The sequence below is a fragment of the Coenobita brevimanus genome, chromosome 2 (genome assembly GCF_032717465.1).
Source record: "Coenobita brevimanus isolate Jiangsu-jjx chromosome 2, ASM3271746v2, whole genome shotgun sequence".
Classification (NCBI taxonomy): Eukaryota; Metazoa; Arthropoda; class Malacostraca; order Decapoda; family Coenobitidae; genus Coenobita; species Coenobita brevimanus.
In genome coordinates, this window is record NC_136955.1 from 43,949,039 (window position 1) to 43,970,212 (window position 21,174).

The 21,174-nt window shown below is 42.7% G+C and overlaps 1 protein-coding gene across 1 annotated transcript in view; it reads right to left on the minus strand.

The window, feature by feature from the left end:
* Positions 1 to 11,890: 11,890 nt before the first annotated feature.
* Positions 11,891 to 21,174, minus strand: part of GABA-B-R2 (gamma-aminobutyric acid type B receptor subunit 2) — a 506,646-nt gene continuing 497,362 nt past the window's right edge. The window contains exons 22-23 of the mRNA XM_080266192.1: positions 13,918 to 13,999; positions 11,891 to 12,505 (exon numbers count right to left, since the gene is read on the minus strand). Of these exons, the coding sequence (XP_080122318.1) occupies positions 12,051 to 12,505; positions 13,918 to 13,999 (537 nt within the window). The 3' untranslated portion in view covers positions 11,891 to 12,050. The remainder of the gene's footprint in view (positions 12,506 to 13,917; positions 14,000 to 21,174) is intronic.

Here is a 21,174-nt window from a genome sequence, read left to right on the forward strand (position 1 = left end):
CTTCCATCTCATCCTCGGCCTCCCCTTCCCTCCACCTCACTCACACTCTCCTCGTCAGTCTCTCACCCTCCATCCTCTCCACATGGCCAAACCACCTCAGTGTGTTCCTCCTAATGCTTCCTATCACATCCACATCCACACCACAACGCTCCTTTATATCCTCATTTGTCAGCCTGTCTCTCCATGTGACTCCACAGGCTCCTCTTAAATAACTCATTTCCACTGCTCTCACTCTTGACTAGTGTCCTTCCAATAACGTCCAAGTTTCACTTCCATACGTTAGAGCTGGTATCACAATACTGTCATGTAGTAACTTTTTCATATCCATGCTCACTTCCCTGTTTCTTATCACTGCTTTCAAGGAACCAGCAACCTTTCTTCGTTGTTGTACCCTTTCAAGCACTTTCCCTCTAAACTTCCGTCCTTACGCATCACACTCCCCAAGTACTTAAACGTACTCGCATTTTCAATATCCTCACCATCCAACCTCACTGTACATTCACTGACTTCACCTCTCTCAAAGACCATCACTTTACTCTTCCCTACATTCACCATTAGATTCCGTTTCTTACACACTCTCCCAAACTCATCCACCAAGCCTTGCAGCTCCCCTTCGTCTTCACTTAACAGCACAGTATCATCTGCAAACAACAGTACAGGGAGTTTCCAAACACTACCCTCTCTCACCAGGGCCACTCCAACATCCACTGCCCTACCTTGTATCTCTTTTATTATCCCATCCATGTACAGATTGAACAACCATGGAGACATGACACATCCCTGTTTCAACCCAACCTTCAAAGAGAAAAATTCACTACCATCCTCATTTATTTATTTATTTATATAATTTAAGAAGATACGAGAGTGACAAGAGATCAAGTCGGCTGAATGAATAAAGTACAGAAGGGTGTGTAGCATCACTTTGACACGCCTCACTTTTTAATTATCATCAGACTTAACCTGTTGGCCAGGAGCGCAGCTCCAACGAAAAATGAAAAGAAACATGCAGATGGTTAGGTCTGTGAGGCAGAGCAAGGATTCCGTGAGCTTTTTTGGCACGTGAATGACTGTCTGGCCCATTCCCCTAAGCCTACAATGCATTCTCTTACTTTTTTTTTTCCTTTTTTTTTTTACGTGTCCGACTCTGGGCAAAGGCTCAGGGCCTATTTCTCGGGGGCAGTTACCTATCCCAAGGCCCAGTAGTCCTCCTACACCTCCACATGTCACCACTTCGGCGCTAACACCCACCGTCCATATTGAATATATGCTAGGGCTGTCTCATACAGGACTGGTGCATTGGTATTAGCGGCGGTACTTTTACGACATGTCGGCGGGTCATCTGGTAGATCAGGAAAGTCTGCTTTTAGGAAATTCAAATCCTTAAACTGTTCCCTGCCCCAGCCGGGATTCGATCCTGGGTCCATTAGGACTGCAGGCCGCCTCTCTACCGATTCAGCCACCGCCTCCCCCGTAAATCACATGCTTGGAAGGTACAAGAGGCCAGAGTGATGGTAATGATGATGACAAATTATATTATTTTCCAGTACACAATTATCAAAACTTTGGAACTTACTGTATATACTTCAGGGCATCTAGACACATGCCTACTATGCCTATTCCGGAATCAGGCACAAGTGATGTCATTATAATTTGATTTTTTTCCCTATTACTATGCTGCAGGTTATCAAAAGCCATAATCGCAGTTACAGTCCCTCATCCCTGTGACCTCAGAGAAAAGGGACTGAATAGGGAGGCTGCCAGAGATTAAGCAGGATGAAAAGCCACCATAGATGACCAAGGCCGACGCATGCAAGCATGTTGGAGCCTTTCTAAACGACACGATAAGCCATACGAGTCAAATGGTCTCATATTTCAAAGGCTTTAGAATTTTCACACTCTGTTCACTTCACTCAGGCGAAAAATTGCCGTCGCTCTATCTTCTATGCTGAGGTGTAGTAACAAACACCATTATGTTGCTGGTTACTAATTTTTTCTTCCCCATGACGCATTTTCTGTTTTGATTTTGATACTTCTAGAATATTTAATTCAGCTAAGGAGAAAATTATCTAACTGGAGGAAGTAATATATGCCTAAATAACCAATACACTGGAACAGATCCTTCTTAAGTTGAATTTCATCGTCCATAGACAGCAGGAATGAAATATAAAGTATGTTAACGGGTGGAAGGGCTGAGAAGTATAATGGAAAGAGTGCAGAACTGAAGTATTGTCTTCTTCCGCCACTGAGGTACGAGAAATGAGCTGGAAAATGACGAAAATCTGGCTAAGATAAAATGAAGGAATTATGTTATATTTCTGATGTAACAAACGGTCCTGTAACAATAATCGTAAGACAGCCACTTCATCTATGCAGTAAGTTCACTCTGTCCATCCTTGTCTGTGTTTTCCTCTGCCTATGACCTCCAGGCTTTTAATTGCAGTGCATTCAGCCCTCTCGAACTAAACGGATATTGAGTTTGGTCCCTTTGTCCCACCCACCCACCCTCCTTGCGAGAATGATTGTGCAGATTGAAAGTGAATGTCAATAATATTTTTACACCTCACGCTAATATCCCATATTTTTATGCATTATTATCATGATGTTATGTATTCTTTGCAGCAACTCAATACTTATTTTTTTCAGTTGAACGGTGACACTTGAGACTAATATATTACCAATGAGTTCCTATATATTTTGTAATATTTACCCACCCTACTAAAATGAAATAGCATAGGTGGTTCAAAAGTTTATCATACGGGTCCCTAAAGGGAGGTTGAGCCCTGCTGAGGTAAGACGCTCTCTCTCTCTCTCTCTCTCTCTCTCTCTCTCTCTCTCTCTCTCTGAATTTCTCAAGGGCAAGGTCGTGTCTGCCAGCCTGGAGCTTTGTCTTCTCCTAGTCCCATTGAGTTAACATATCGACCTCCAATCCCCTAAAAGGTATTTTGATGTATTAGACCTTTGCCAGTAATGTTCTGAAAGTGATATTTTCCATGAAAGTTGTGAAATATGAGAAATACAGAGCAGCTGTGTGAGGAGCAGTGCAAAACAGTTGTGTCAGCAGCTTGCCACCCTTGGATAAGATTATGCAGTCACGTACACTTCTCTGATACTAAAAACTGTTTAGTAATTATGAAATAAGGCGATTAATTCTTATCCTATGCAGTATCACCTTAACAACTAAAGAGTAGGGTGGTCAAAGGGCAGCTGCATTATCTAAATCCGTGAAATACTCCTATGAAAATTTTAATTTTTCACATTTAGGTATAATACTTTCATCTTATTAATTACCTTGAAACCACCTGAAAGTTTTAATACTTTCAGGGGTGCAAGTCTTGGTGCAAGTCCAGGTGTAAGTTTGGATATAAGTCTGGGAGTGGACTTCACCCAAGTTCTGGCATAGTATTTTACTTCTGAGACTGGGTCCAGCATGGCCATTGTCTGGTTTTCAAGTATTTTTCAAGCCCGGCCCAGACCTGGAACAAGTCTAGTCTCCCTGGTGTCGTGTAGCATATATGGAGAGGCAGTGCATTAATACAGGACCACCAGCTACACCCATGTGTTTCCACGACGTCCTCTCAGGAAAATACTCATCTTCCCAGAAAACTTAAACATCCACAGCAGAGCCATGAATTTGATGTCTCATAAATTGAGGGGTTAAGGCTACCATGTACATTTTCCACCCTTCTTCAAGTTATAGTATGGACACCTCTTTATATTAGGTCCATTTATTTGTTACCTTTTTTTTTTTTTTCAGATGTACTACTAATAACAGTTCCGCAAATATTTCATATATTCATAAACTTTAATTTCAATGTACTGGCCACTTATTTTGAAAGTGGTTGTGTTCGGCCGGTACACAATCTGTTCGGCTTCTTGCTTTTCATTCCTTCTTCTCTGCATAGAAAAATAAATAAAACTAAATGTTCAAGAAGCATAGAGGAAAATATGATTGAAGGTGGGAGGCCTATGGGAAAAGGCAGGAAGATAGGAAAGGAAGAATCTGGAAGGAAGGAGAGTTGGAGGCAAGAGGTGATTTCTTAAGAGGTGATTTCTTAAGAAAGGAAAGAGGGAGAAGAATGAGGAAGGAGAAAAAGAAGAGAAAAAGGAGGGAAGAGTTGAGTTTGAAAAGAGAGAGAGAGAGAGAGAGAGAGAGAGAGAGAGAGAGAGAGAGAGAGAGAGAGAGAGAAGCCACATGCCAGAGAACAAGGCGACGTAAAGTTAATCTGTTAGTGGCCACTCCTTACGGGATTAAGGCATCAGGTACGAAACAGACAGAAACACAGGTTTGGAGAGGGAGTGCCTTCACGTGGTGGCACCGATATAGCTCAGCAACTGTAGTGCCTGGTAATACAAATGTCCCTTAGCTACTTTCCTATCCCTTGAAAGGAGGATGGTGTACTGTAGAAGGCAACTCAACCCTTTCATTATTCTACCACTGTAAGATTTTATTCAGCCTTAGAAAGAGCTCTTCGTGAACAGGTTTACTGGAGGCTACACATGGTGACCCGTAAATAGAGCTAGCAACAGTCAAATGGTGTGGTGTGGTGGTGGTTGTGACATTTGGAGTACGAAATGAACAAATGATGAAGGGTAGTACTGATAACATTCCCTGAGCCGTCCCCAGAAGCACAAAAGAAATTGGCCAGGGGAGTGAAAGTGGAGCATTAGGCTTCGTGAGTATACGGACCATCCTGTATTAAACCCCATCCATTTGAAAAAGTCATCTCTAAGCTAAATAAAATCTCCCGAAGGTAAAAGGAATGAAGTGGTGAAGCTTGCAGTCCACCGGGTTCACATTTCAGCTGATCCCAGGGCAATAACAACAGCAGCTACAGTAACACGAACGGGGATATCAGCGTCCTATTGACTGCAGTATTCCGACGTCCGCGCCATCTGTTGAGAGCGGGAAGAGTTGTGAGGAAAGTAAGGGAGACTGTCTTATTTTACATGTAATTTGATTTTCCATCGTTTTCTTTGCAGTGTTCGTCTTCATTGCTGTAGTAGTGAGCTGGGATGGATAATAAATTGATAGATAGGCAGGTTCGTTGATAGATAAATAGATAGACAGATAAATGATAGACTGAGAGCTAGATATATAAAGATTGACAGCTACATAGGAGGATGGACAGAATGACAAATAATTTAAGATAGATAGACAGATAGATAGAAATAGATGAGAGAAAAAAAAAAATCTTGTTTTAATTATTTTTCTTCCCTATAATAATTCTCTCATAGCAACAGCAATCTCGACTATTCTACATATTCTTTACATCAATTAGCTTAAAGACCCCTCTTATTGCAACGATTGACCCTCTCATGGCAAGGACAGCTTTAGTATACACCCCAGCTAACGCCAGACGATTTTCCTAAGTTGATAGGGCGTCATAAGAACCTGAAATTGTTGTCCCTTTCTGTCTGGGGGCAAGGCTTACCCTATATAATATTCCTGTTACTTAGACGACTTTTTTCAGATGTCAGTGACTGGGAGTGTGCCTCATCCAACTTGGCAAACTTTGGTTCTATCTCATTCTGCTTTTTTCCTCTGGCTCTCTTAATCCCACTTCGCCCGAACTTCGTGAGGAAAAAAGAGATCTGGATGATGATGAAGAGAAGGGGGAGGAGCAGGTGGAGTAAGGTTAGAAATTAATAAAATCATACAAGCAGTCATTCAGACAAACAGCCACAGAAAATCAGTAGTCCTCTGGATTTAAAGTGGTCCTGATATCTACATCCATCCATCATCCAATCCTTTTTTTCCCCATTGAGAGCGTTAAGGTCCAGATCTAGGCTACTCAGTCTCGTCATTTTAGGTTAGAATTACCAGCCTCACAGGTCCCTGAATAGCATTTTTTGAACAATAAATTCCAACCAGCCTTCGAACATAAACGACTCAAGGCTCAGTCCGGTTGGAGCGCCTCACCTTAGCCCAGCAGATCGCCAACCTGCATTTGCTTCTTGTCTAAATGAGGCACCAGCATCAGCCCCAGATGGAGTACATGGTAAGTTTCCCGTTCACTCTGATTTCGTGTACATTAAATCTTGCTGTTTCCAGACGATTTTTTTAAGGTCAGGAGATACTTTTCAAACTGGAAGTGTGAGACAGCTTTCATCTGCCTCTTCATTACTAGTGGTCCGTCCTAAGTTGAACAAATAGGCTGTTACTAGCAAGAATGCCTGGCAAATCATCCGCCTGCCTATAATGGTGCCACTATGTGAAGGCGCCCCTCCCAAGCACCACCGTAAGGATTATGGAGTGACACAACAACGATCAAACCATCTTTATTATCACATATATTCAACATCTTGCAGGAAATAAGCGTTTTCATCACACCCAAAACCCACATGTTGCTAACAATTTCTCGTCTAGGCTAACATGGGGCTTTAGGGGCCCCTAGATGTGGTTGTGCGTACGTGTATGTTTGTGCTTATACCATACATATAACCACAGACACACACATACAGTTATAGTATTGATTTTTTTTTATATATCTGCTTTACATATCAATATTTTCTATTTGTATAAAATTTTCTGGTACCTGACATTTTTTTTACTTTTACTTCGTAAGTAGTTCCAAGCTACGAATTATCCTAGTCTCTCACTGATGAAGTCTCCCCTAAAATTAGCTTTACTTGGCTGCTCCGCTAGACTCTTCTTCCCAGCCCTTCTGGCGGCGATGTGATCAGAAGTGGAGGCTAACCTCGAGCCCCTATCGCAGTCTACCAATGAATACAATGGCCAGTTTCGTAAGCAGGGATTTAGTATTAATTCAGTGCCAGACCATAACAGCGGTGATTTGCAGAAGACGGTGATGTGAAGGTTGTTTCAGGGGTTGGTTTGAATTAGGTGAGTTATACCTCTAGGCACCGAGGCCAGACTTTTCCCCTTCTGATCTGTCGCAACCGACCTCTGAGAAAGGGCTCATGTTTCCGCAAGGGGGCCACCGGGCCACTGGTGGGCCAAGGCGCACCAGGGCCATGATGGTGGGCCAGGGGGGCGGGGGTCCGGGGGAGCAGCGTTAGGGTATGGAAGGGAGGGGGAGGGGGGCAGTGTGTCCTGGGGGAGGGGGGGCGGGTCCTGGTGCTGAGAGACGTCCGCAACAAGGGGGTCAAGGGCTCAGTCTTTCTCCTAGTAGGTCAAATGTCTCACCACAACAATGAGGGAACGTTTGGTGTATTACAAACATTACACGCAAAATGGCTTTCGTAGGCTTGCTAAAACACAAGCTACAAAAGTTTGAACAAGATCGTCAACAGAAACAGTATAAAACAACGGGAGAGTCAAGAGGTCTGGCAGCACCTGACACAGCGGAGGGCGGGGGTGGGTGGGGGGGTGGGGGTGGTCAGAGGACGCCACAATCACGGTCAATACCCACGAAACAGATTTTGATTGGTGGAATAATAAAGGGATTTTCTGCAGGGATACGAATCGGTGACCACACAGCACCATAATTATCACAAGTATCGAAAAATAGCCAACGGTACAACTATCATAAACCATGAAAGAAGAAGTCAGGACTTTGAGTGAGCACGGTGTATGAAAATATCCTAATTTCATATCTCGGCTACTTACTATAGAATGTACCTATTACAGAGGTCTAATATAAATGCAAGTATGTACACTGACTGCAACAAATTAGCTTAGCGAGTGTCTGGAGGCAGAGCACCCTCTCTCACGGAACCCACTCTGCTCTCTTGATATTTTTGGTTCATTGTTAGAGAAGCACTTGCACGGCGACCCTACATGTACGGCTTCGGTACGACACACACCACAAGTACGACCTCGCACGCCACGCCACGCACGTACACAAACACACACGGGAGAGTCACCACTACAAAAGAAATGATTCACCTTACACTTACTAGAAAACTTTTTTATTATTTTTAATCACAAACGTTCCAGTGTCGGTCAGGGTGAAATTGACGAGAATGAGATGGTCGTGGCTGGGGGAGAGAATGGTTGGGTGGTCGTAGTAAAGGCTGGTCGTTTTCGTAATGTTGGTTGGGGTGGTAGTGATGGTGGTGGTAGTGGTGGTTGTGGTGGTGGTGGTGGTGGTGGTGGTATGGGTATGGTGGTGCTGGTTTTGGTAGTGGTGATGTTGGTGTGGAATTGGTGGTGTTGGTAAGGAAATGTGGTGGTAGTGGTGGTGGTTGTGTTGTTATGGTGGTGGTATGGGAGATGTGGTATGGTGGTGGTGGTAAAGATGATGGTGATGGCACAGTGGTAGTCATAATATTAATATGTTGGTGGAACTTTGATGGTTGTAGTGGTGATGGTGGTGTGGTGCCTATGATTGTAAGATGGTGATGATGGTGGTATGGTGGTTGCGGTGGTTGCAGCATGGTGGTGGTGATGGTATTGTGGTAGTGATGGCCTTGGTATAAGATGGTAGTAATTGCGGTGATATGATGCTGATGGTAGTGGTGGTGGTAGTAGCGACATTGATGGTAATGGTGCTGGCATCTTGCTATGGGTGGTGGTAGTATGGTGGTGGTGGTGGTGGTAGTGATGGTAGTATGGTAATGTTGGTGGCATGGTGGTGACATATTCTATTGATGGTGATTATATGGTGGTGATGGTGGTGATAGTGGCGTTGGTGGTATGGTGCTGGTGGTGGTGGTATGGTGGTATTAATGGTGATTGCATGGTGGCGGTGGAGGTGGTGGTGATGGCGATGTTAGTGATAATGGTGGTATTGGTGGTGGTGGTAGTTGTGATGCTAGTGGTAATGATGGAGATGCTAGTGGTGTCAGTGTCAGTGGCGTTGTCTTTATCAATAGTGGAGGTGGTGATGGTGGTGATAATGCTTGTGGTGGTGAAGTGGTGATAATGGCGGTGATGATGTGTTTAGCTGCTGGTAATATTGGTACTGTTAATAGAAGATTTTACAGAGTATTGATGTCTTTAAGGTATGGTGGTGATGGTAGTGATGAAGATAGTTATAATGGTAGGTGCAGTAATGGTAATGATGAAAATAATGGAAATGGTTATCTGGATGGTAATGAATGGTAGTGATGAGGACGTGGAAGGAACAGTAGGTCTCATGGAGGTAGTGGAGATGACGTGGAAATTATGGGGTAGATAGGGGAAATGGCTGAAATGAGAGCTGATGATTAAGTACAGAATGCCTATGTTGAAAACAAATGGAATGGTTATGCAGGTAAAACTGATGATAATAAGTGGTTTGCCTTGCTAGTGTGCAGTTTGGCTATGGTTGTGATGGTAGGAGTGATGTCAGTAGGTAGCTTGGTGATGGGAGTACTGATGGGAGCTGATGGTTTGGTTATGGCAGGAGTGATGGTAGTGAGTGCTTTGGTGATGGTAAATGTGGTGGTACTGAGTATATTGGTGATGGTAGTAAGTGGTTTAATAATAGTAGTGGTGATGATAGTAGGTTGTCTGATGGTGGCAGGAGTGATGGTAGTAGCCTGCTTTGTAATGATGGTGAAAGAATGGTGCCACTGGTATAGTAACAATGGTATTACGAAGACATTGGTGATGGATACAGAAATGGTAGAGATTGGCGATATTGATGAAAATGTTAATGTTGAACAGTGACGGAATAAACAATGGTGGTGCAAATATTAATGAAGATGACTAGTAAGGAGATAGCGATAGATATAAGTAAGGTACCCAAATATTTGATGAGGAAAATATAGCTAATGAACAGAACATAGTGAAAGGTGTGAGCAAACTTGTTAAGAATGAAATACTAATACTAGAGTGATGATACCGATGATGATAGTAAGGATGACAGTCGACCGTGGAAATGGTTTATGGGTCAGTGTATTTCTTAATGATGGAAGAATAATGAAGAAAGGAGAGTGGAAGTTGGGCTCTGTCTTGTGGCCAAAATGGGCAATGGAAGTAATGCTGGTGAGACTGGTGATGAGTGATTGATGATGATGATGATGATGATGATGATGATGATGATGACGATGATGATATTATTGCTGAAAAAATGTTGGTGGTGATGAAACTGTTGATGATGCTGGAGTGGCGATTTATGTGGTAGTAGTGGAGATATTGGTCTTGGTATTTAATGTTACAATGGCATGGACATACTACATATTGCAATAGTACTGAAATTTATTGTTATAGCCTTCGTGGTGAGTATTTTGTCTACAAGGTATTAATAGAGAGAGAAATATTGCTGTTTTTTCTGAGTTTGGACTGGGTGGAGGAAATAGTCTCAAAACAGATTACTATATGCTGATTTTACAAACTGGATGATGAATGTTAAGTGAGCATGATGTCTGTACAAATGCAGCATTACTGACTGTTTAATTACGTTCCAGGTGATAAAGATGTTTGCATGGTCCTAGTAAGTTTTGCAATAATAATGACAGAGTAAGGTGTGGATACTGAAAGGAGTTTATGTAAAAGCTTATATATATGACTGATGCTGAGAGTGACCAGGTAAGCGCTTTATGTCCCTGTGAGGTACTGATGAAAAGGACTAGCATTAATTCCTGACGTGAGGATTGGTGTACAGATACCTGGTAAAACTTCAAGGGTCAGAACTGAAACGCCTTGGAGGGTGAGCATTGAGGTGAGGGGCGATGATGTAGTGGGTTATGATAAGAATGGGTAATCAAGAAAACAGGGAGAATGAAAGGCTTTATGAGGATTTGCCTGGTGAGGACTGGGATGGATGTGATGATGGTGGCTGTTATAATGATGGATGTGATGAGGGGGCGCGTGATAAGGATGAGCCTGGTGATTATGGGTGTCGATGAGAAAGGGTGTGATGAGGGTGGGTGTGATGAGCGTCGATGCGATGAGTGGGTATGATGAGCGTGAGTGTGATGAGAGTGCGTGTGATGAGGGTGAGTGTGATGAGAGTGGGTGGGATGAGAGTGAGCTTGATGAGAGTGGGTATGGTGAGGGTGGGTGTGATGAGCGTGTGACGAGAGTGGGTGTGATGAACATGAATGTGATGAGGGTGGGTCTGATGAGCGTGAGAGTGACGAGAACAGTTGTAATGAGAGTGAGTGATAAGAGTGGTTATGATGAGAGTGGCTGTGATGAGAGTGAGTGTGATGAGAGCAGCTGTAACGAGAGTGAGTGATGAGAGTGGGTGTCATGAGGGTAGATGTGATGAGGGCAGGTATGATGAGGGTCAATGTGATGCAGGTGGGCGTAATAAGGGCAGCTGTGATGAGGATAAGTGTGATGAGAGAGATACCACAGTGAGATTTAAAAGAAGACTGATAATATATGGGTATGGTGAAGGTGAAGGTGATGAAAATGGGTGTGATGAGGGAGCTTGTGATGAAAATAAGGGTAAGGAAATGAGTGTGATGACGATGGTGATGACCGGTGTGGCGGAGAGAGAGAAAGAGAGAGAATGCTGAACGTTAACAACATAATGAATGGTACAGTTAGAATAGTCGTTAGGGTGGATGTTGTGAGGAGTGTAGTGGTGGTGAAGGTGGTTGTGATGACCATGGGCGTCATGAGAAGAGTGGATGCAATGTTGGGTTTGGTGGTGATGGTTGTGATGAGGACTGGTAACGTTAGGATGGATGTGATGATGGTGGGTGGTGTGGTGGTGGGAGTGGTAATGTGGGTGGTTGTGATGAAGATGGGAGTGATGAGAAGAGCTGATGCATTGTTAAGTTTGGTGAGGATGGGTGTGATGAGGATGTGTCATTAAGATGGGTGTCATGAGGGTGGGTGGTGTGATGGTTGGCGTGGTGGTGAGGGAGGCCGTGATGACGATGGGCGTGATGAAAGGAGCGGATGCAATGTTGAGTCTGGTGATGATGGATGTGGTGAGGATTAGTGTCATAAGGTTGGGTGTGATGGTGGGTGTGGTGGGTGTGATGGTGGGTGTGGTGGGTGTGATGGTGGGTGTGGTGGGTGTGATGGTGGGTGTGGTGGGTGTGATGGTGGGTGTGGCGGTGGTGGTGGTGGTGGTGGCTGTGATGACAATGGACTTAATGAGAAGAGTGGGAGTAATGTTAAGCCTGGCGACGATGAATGTGATGAAGATCGGTGTCTTAAGGATGGGTGTGATGAGGGTGGGTGGTGTGATGGTGGTGACGCATCATAGGTACTCGACAATGTCACACTTAATGGTGATATTGGGGCAGGAGGACATGGTGAAATCCCTGGCACCATGATAGCCTCTCTGTCTCTCGCTCAGCAGCTTTTGGAAGATGGGCAGTATGGAGGTGTCGTGGTCTAGGGCGTTGTCCGAGGCGTTCTTGCGCGCGGCGGCGATGGCAGCTGCCACCGTGGATGTGGTGGCGTGCCGGCCACGTCCACGTAGCGACTGCGTGCTGTACAGGGATCCTGTATCGTACGAGTTGTCATAAGAGGGCGTTCGTACGGGTCCCAAACGCGCACGTCCGCTTCTCAGCTGCTCCTGTTGCTGCCGGAACTGCTCCTGCTGCTGCGCCTGCTGCTGCCGCATCGTCAGGTTCTGCTGTCGTGGACTATCGCTATCGTCATCATCGAAGTTGTAGGGCTCGCTGATAGTGCGGTGCAGACCCGTTGGCTCTGTTAGAAGATAACAGTTTGTTATGCACTGCTGCTACTCTCTGTTGTAACTTTAATTCCTCCCGCACGAATATTATGCATATTATCCTACATTAAAATAACTTTCCGACATTCACATTGGTTAATCACGTACAACTTCATTCTAAAAATTTCATCAAGTTCTGGATAAACCATTCTGAGTAGGCTATTTTTAACCAAATTATTTAAGAGGGCGGAAAGCACCTTCCCGTCCTTTATACGGATCGAACATAGGCTACAGCAACCACTTCAGCACATTTGAAATTTCATCATCATCCTCTAAACCCTAATTGTCACCAACTCTAACTGCCACTTCAGAGAGAGGATGAGGTAAGGTCCAAAAGCAGTGGAAAGTATAGCACTTTCAAACAAAACACCAAGTGACATTAACGAGATATTCTTTCAAAACTTCTCCATGGCTTAGAAATCCGACTTCACCTCACAAGCAGAATTCTTTCGCATTCCTTATTTTGGATTTTCCTTCTTACATCTGCTGTGGGAGAGAGTCATTCCACTGAGCACCATGATACAAAAATGGGTTCCATCCCTTATCACGTCCAGCTTTGTGTTCATTTCATAAAGCCACTCTGACCTTTCTCCATTTCCTTAGCTTCTCTTCTACACCTACAGTAGCTTTCAACAGTCACCCACCATATCCTATCATGCTCGTAGCCTCACACACTTACCTCGAACTATCCCACGTATATCCTTTTCAGTACCCCATTTACATTTACTACTCTCTATGACCATGCTGCACTCTCTAGCACCCTTATACGATGAGATTTGAAATATTAGCTATTATATGTGAGCTCCCTGGAAAGTATATGAGTCAATTTGCTTCCCGTTATTTTAGTATTAATATTTTTGTGCCTACTAGGAATCAACGGCTAGCAGTTCGCCATTAGCTAGAAATAACTAGTTGCTGTAATTTCTCAAGGCGAGGTCGTAGTATCTGTCCAGGATCAACAGTATAATCCTTGTCACATGACCCAAATGCTGGTTGTTGTCTCCCGCCTTTCCTATCGAGCCACCCTTCATTATATACAGTCTGGCGCCATGAACCAAGCATTAATCGATATGAGGCCCTGAGTCCACTTTAGAGTTTCTCGACCTGGGGTTCGCCATAGTCCAGGTGGAAGATTCCTGTGTGCTGGGCGTTTAACCAGGCGCCAAAACTAGTAAAATAACAGTTACTGGAATCTGTTGGGGATGCTACTGATTTTGACTGGGTATATTACTGAAGAGTTCCCTGTCTTGTGTTCATGTATCACAAGTTATGAGATGATTTTACAACACGCATTAATTTCGAAGTATCTTTTGTAATTCACAACAGTGTACTTATCTACTGATCATTATATCTCATTAGAGAGAGAGAGAGAGAGAGAGAGTCATACCGTTCATGAAGGCTGGGTGTGGGCGTGATGATGTGCGGGCGTGTGGCAGCGTCTGCTGGCTGAGAGGGGCGTGGTTCCTCACCTGTAACACCACAACATCGCTTCATCACAACAGTGCATGTCATCATCATCACCATCATCATCATCATCACAAAAAGTTCACACAACTACTAAGCAATGCAGACACTACCGCATTTACCTTTCCCTTCAGGGAGTTTGTTGTAGAGAAAACTAGTACTATAGTATCTATTCTACGAGGCTAAGGTAAGAATAAAGAACTATACTAAGTACGTATAAGGCATAGCTCAATAAAAAGTTAAAATATTTTCTCCGTATTTAGATAGACATGTTCCTTTTGTTTCTGTTACATTACTTACCAAACAAATGGTATAAAATATCTTTCTGATTTGTAAAGAAAAATAATAAAAATATATACATATATGAAAATACAAGTTAATATGATCAGTATTTAAATAGATCACTGAAGATTTACTCATTCAACCCATTTAGCCCAATTACGTTTTCCTCACGTGTATAACATCGTCAACCATTAATCAGATTTTTAAAAAGACGTCCATGGGCCAAAAGGGTTAATGATGATGGCTCTAATCAAAGGCTATTAAAATGTGATGAAAATGTTAACTGCAGAACCGTCGACTCAGACACCAAGCATATTTATAATGGCATAGCGTGACACTACAAAAAATCATGAATTTCATTTTTTAGCTATCAACATCCAGTTTACCAGTCGTGTCTACAGTTTCTATAATGTATCTATACTTTAAGTGAACCTTTGATAATATTGTCATCTTTGCAACTCTTTGGGTTCAGGTTAAGCTAAAGCAGGTTAGTCATTTTTTTAGTCAAGGCAACGACCTATACTGATTTGATACCCTGTTTATCCCAGCCCCGTCTGGTCCCATACTGAACTTAGCCTTACTACGGTGTTACTGGAAAGTTAAGTTATGCAGAGGAGAAACATTTGCATCAAACCTTGGTGTGATATCCTTTGTGACAAACAGGTTCTTGATTTTCAGGCCAGCGTACAGTCAATCACATAGAAATGGTAACCCAAAGTTTGATGGCAATAACGCACCTCATGCACTGCCACACCTCACACTTTCACTCTTCGCACTGCTACACCAACTACTGAACTATGCTTAGCCACACCGCACACACTGCCACTCCACAGTCCCCATGATTACTACACTCCTCACAGTGTTGCATTCCACTAAACACCACATCCTAACATCCTACCACCCACCACATACTAATACATTACACGATGCTATACCCCCCATTTCCCATATCAAAGAGTTTATATTGCCACCTGCAGATTGGCTTGTTGTTCTGGCACTATTGATCATAAGTGCTTTACGAGAAAACACATACAGTGATTGTTAATGATGTAACATCCTTAACTCTTCATTAGTCAGGTGGGGTGTTTTGGCACCCCAATTTTTTTTAAAAGCTCATATTTCCTAGCCGGTAATTCGAATATTTCTCTCCGTTCCAGTTCTCTCCTGATTCAGTGAGGGGAGGGAGCATGAGGATTGGTTAGTCCTGCCTCTGCTGTAGTGAGAGAGAGGGGCACTTCCCCCCCCCCCCCCGAGGTGTCCAGTCACCCCATCAAACTAACCATTTAGATCATATTGTGATATAGATTGGTTTTTTATCTTATTTTTGCATATTGTTTACCATTAAACTGATTTTAAAAATCACAAAATGTATTTTCCTGTGCATGTTTACCTGACAAATGAGATATGAGTCCATTTGTTATTTTTTTACTGGTATTATTATTTACTGTATTTTATTAATATAAATTAATAAACACCACCTACAAGGCATTCAATCATTTCATTGGTAATTGCAAAGATATGCTGAAGCGGCAGTATGAATATATTTTACATGTTAGTAACACCCCACAGGGCTAACCACGTTTGAATACCCCACAGGACTAAAGAAGGGTTAATACATAATTGTTTATGAGATCAGTATGAAGTTAAAACATGGTCAGAGGAAAACTGATGATGTATACAGTCCAGCTCGACGACCATCTGCTCGAGTGGAATATTCAGCAGGCCTCGCCATTTACCACCAACATTCACACACAAGCCTAAACACTATTACCATGCTTTTATATTGTTTTGAAACTAAACGCCACAAATATTAAATGTTGATAATATATACAAAGAGAGAGAAAGAAAGAGAGACAGACAGACAGACAGAGACAGACAGACAGACAGACAGAGACAGAGACAGAGACAGACAGACAGAAAGACAGAGAGAGAGGGAGGCTTAAAATTTACACCCTAAGCAAAATTCATCACAACTATCGCTCCATCCACATGCTCGTATCATACAACACTTCCATAAAATCAGGCATCTGACATACTCACAGTAGCTTTATACCCAATGCATTTTTAAAGCACTTCACGTTCCGTTGCCATCACACTGCCCAGCCCACAAAACCACAAGCACGTTGAGATCCCTTCTAGAGTGTTCTCAGTGCCTTTGTGCATTACGGTAGCTGCGAGTTGTGTTCTTGTAAGGTGTGGAAAGTCGCGGATCCAACTCGGGCCTAACCCTCAAAAGCCCAGAGTTGCTGCACGTGTGGTTTTGTGGGGACGATACTGAACACAGCGTACCAGCCTTGACTTATTGGCTATAAGGTGGTGCATATCCAAGAAAAGGGAGATCCTGTTTTGTGTTAGATGTATATTATCATTTGCAAAACTATACATGGCCCGAAAGTAAATCCAAAATACTATACTAGAGGAGCCTTGTCCAGAGCCATCAAAATAGCTCAAATTTTTTCCAAAATAATCCGTCCAGATGTTAATGCATTCCAAGAAACTAGTGTCAGTATGGAAAACCTTCTGGGAAAAGAGTATTGCCATATCAAAAGGTGAAGGGAGAAGTATCCCCCCGGCAGTTGAACCCGCCACTGGAGGTGCCAACGTAACTGTGAGATGCGGAGGTTTGGTGTTGCAGTGTGAGGTGTGACAGTATGGGGAGTTTGTGAGGTGTGGCAGTGTGAGGTATGGTAGTAGGAGCTGTGATAGTGTGAGATGTGCTACTGTGGGGAAGTAGTGAGGTGTGGCAGTATAAGATGCGGCAGAGTGAGGTTTGGCAGTGTGAGATGCGGCAGTGTAAGGAGTGGCAGTGTGAGGTGTGGCAGTATGAGGTGTGGCAGTGTTAGATGTGGCAGTGTGAGGTGTGACAGTGTGAAATGTCACAGTGTGAGGTGTGGCGGTTGAGATGTGGCAGTGTAAGGAGTGGCAGTGTGAGGTGTGGCAGTGCATGGAGTGGCAGTGTGAGGTATTGCAGCGTGAGGTGTGGCAGTGTGGCATGTGGCAGAGTGAGGTATTGTAGAGCGACGTGTGGCAGTGTGAGGTATTGCAGTGTGAAGTAGCCTATTTGCCGTGTGAAGTGAAGCAGTGTGGGCTGTTCATGAGGTGCGGCATTGTGAGTTACTCGTATGTGATGTGACACTGCGAGAGGTTCGTGAAGTGCTCTGGCATTTTACTAAAAAGTGTGTCTGTATATCATATGTGTGTTTTTTGCACGAAGCGCGGATTGTTCGGATAAAATAAGCGACTGATTTTTTTTTTTTTTTCGCTTATTGTACCTCTTCTGTTAGCCATTCGTTAATCCGCTACACCCTATTCATCATGGAAAGGTGGAAATGTGATTTTTAAAGTGGGTCATTGTTGGTTGGCGTTTTAGGTATGTCTACTTTGTGCTAAGAAACGGGAGTTCAAAGTTGCCAGTATTGTTATTTGCTAACCGAGAATTTAAAGGTCTCGGTATTATTTGCTTATCAGGAATCCAGAGTTTTCAGTGTCCTCATTTGTCTGTGGGGAATTAAAAGCTCTCGGTATTGTTATTTGCTTATCGGGAACCCAAAGCTCTCAGTAGTATTATCAGTTTATCCTTGAAATTTACGTACTGTGCGAGGTATTTCAAATTAACCAGTGCTCCTTAGCTTGAACTCGGTTGTACACGGAAGCTTCTAAAAATATCCATAAAGACGAATATAGTCGGATGTGCTGTATAAAAGTGTTCATTTAAATGTGCATGAAAGGATTCGGTGGAATTCTTTGTACGCTTTTCATTGTTGGGAATTTCAGCCGTAAAGCCTGGTATATTTTTGTACCGTTGTCAAGTCAGGCTCCAAATATATCGGAACAATGGCAGTGGCGTCCCTGTTCAGAGTCTATCTCTACATTTATTTTTTTTATTCGTTTATCTATTTATTTATTTATTTACTCTATTTTTTTCTTTTTTTGCTGCATACCCCATTAAAGTCTTCCTTCCACACACTCCTCACGATACATCAGCATCTATATCTCTCTCTCTCTCTCTCTCTCTCTCTCTCTCTCTCTCTCTCTCTCTCTCTCTCTCTCTCTCTCTCTCTCTCTCTCTCTCTCTCTCTCTATTTATTTATATATATATCAGTAATAGTGGGGTTCCAGTGGCGTACCTGGGGGACGGGGGGAGCTGTTTGAAACTGCCCCCCGGGCCCCCAATTGAGGGGGGCCCAAAAAAGCCTTAAAATTTTATAAGCTTTTTTATTAATATTTTAAGAATATATATATTTATCATCCCGATAATCCTTGCTGAGATATTAGATAAGTTTTGAGAATTAGGGGGCCTAGGTTCTTTGCGGGGGCCCCCCTCCTGGGGGGGGCCCCCCCGCAAGGAACCTAGTCCCCCGGGCCCCCAAATCAATAGGTACGCCCCTGTGAGGTTCATTGTGTAAAATTAAATATAGCATGTACAAATGTCTACGGTAGTTTAAGAACTGTTTAGCTCTTCTGAAAGTATATTCTCATACTCTTTTCTAACATGGCCTCATTTAAAATTCGCACTCTCTAAGTACGCTCGAGATGCTTATTAAACCATGAGCGTGTGGCGTTCAAAAAAGAAGACGGAACCAGGCATTTTCAAAAGTTAATAAAGAGGGGAACCCCGGGATAGGGACCTGTGAGCTTCACCGTCAGGAGCCGACAGGCGGAGGGTGGTACGGCAAATACCCTCCCAGCAAAATCTCTTATACTGAGACCTTGTTCACTAATTGGTCAAGTGTGGTGGTGTGCAGTGTTTTTGAGGTGTGGTAGTGTGTGGTGATCGTGAGATGTGTTAGTCTGAAGTTTTTAAGGGGAGTGGTAGTACAAATAGTGGCAGTGTGTGGTGTTCATGTAGAGCAGCAGTGTGGTAAGTACCTGTGTCTCCTACTGAACTGTGACTTCCAAACGCCCCGTAGACATCTCAAAAGCTGACCACAGTCCGCCTCGTATTCCAACAACTTCTTTCCCGACGATCCTGCCAAGCTATTACCACACTTACTGCCCTCAAGATATGTTTGACATATATCCAGTGCATCTGCCACATATGAAACACTTGCCAAGCTTTAATTACGCCAGCTATATACCAGTATACCTTTTTTTTTTTTTTATGTGTCCGACTCTGGGCATAGGCTTCACAGCCTGTTCCCAAGGCCCAGTAGTCCTCCTACATACCATGCACCTCTACATGTCACCACTTCGGCGCTAACACCCACCGTCCATATTGAATACATGCTGGGGCTCTCATATGGGACTGGTGTATTGGTATTAGCGGGGGTATTTTCATGACATGTCGGCGGGTCTCCTGGTAGATCAGTAAAGCCTGCTTTTATGAAACTGAAATCCTTAAACTGTTCCCTGCCCCAGAGGGGATTTGAACCTGGTTCCGGTAGGACTGCAGGCCATCTCTCTACCAACCGAGCCACCGCCTACCCCAGTGTTGGCGATATACACCTTATATCTGATGATTATAAAAGTATCTTGTTGACTATAATACATGTACCAAATAAATATTCTATACATCCAAACCACATGCTCTATTCTAGTCCACATGCTTCACATTTAGCATATGTAAATTATCTCATGCAAAAGCTTCACACCAAATGTCCACATATATATACCACCCAGCACACCTGTTACATATTAAACACACACACACATATCAAACATAAACACTCAAGGTGCACGTCATTCACAGTCACAAAGCCTTCAATATGGTAAACATAAAACACACAAACACACATCTGGTACAAGTAACAGTAGAATTATCGTTACCCACAGGTTTGGTGGAACTGGCCTATATCGTGTGTGTGTGTGTGTGTGTGTGTGTGTGTGTGTGTGTGTGTGTGTGTGTGTGTGTGTGTGTGTGTGTGTGTGTGTGTGTGTGTGTGTGTGTGTGTTTAGAGAAGGCTAATTAACAATATGTGAATTTATCTTAACGAGTGACACAAAAAAATAATACTGCTGTTGAAATAATACATGCTGAGTAGTAAGACGGGACACTGTTATACTTCAGAATGTCAAGCACAGCTACAGTAATAATACTACCTTGTCAATAATAGACTTCAAACAAGTGTACAAAGTAAGAAACTGATACTTATTCAACAAAACTGGAATGATAGCAGACCTTATCTTTCTGTACAGTAAGCTGGTTTAGAAAATGTCTCTTATGATCATTAGGTTTTACAGATCATGCCTCCTCCATTTTTTGTGGAGCTCGCTCATAGAAATAAATTATATACTTATTTTTATTCTTCTCGCAATTCAGGCAACTTAATTCATATTCACTTAATTTTCGTGCTACAAGATGATCGATATTTGAATCCAGTATTATCGTTCACGTCTGTGAGTGTATATGGATCTGATTTCTTTGATGAAATATTAGGACCTTAAACAAGATATTTCAACGTATCTGGTGACAATTTGCTTTATTCTTCTGTACGTTAATATATATATATATATATATATATATATATATATATATATATATATATATATATATATATCACCGAGTAAATATGTAAAAAAAAATTGCTTTAAAATAACTGGAGGGTATGTAAGCACATTACCGCATATATATATATATATATATATATATATATATATATATATATATATATATATATATATATATATATATATATATATATATATGCTGAGATGCCGCGACTACTCAAAATCAAGGTACATGCCAAAACACTTTTCGACTGACTTAATTCGTTGGTGATATATTTTATTAAAACTTGTAGTAGTCTTTTCTTTTAATCTTATTAATTATTTAACCTAGTGATGGGGGTTGGGAACATCCTCCTGTGAGTATAACATCCTTTTTTTTTTTTTTTTTTACTGCCACCCGATGATTTACTTCGGCTTTTGTGAGACCTCTCGTTGTGAAGGGATGAACATG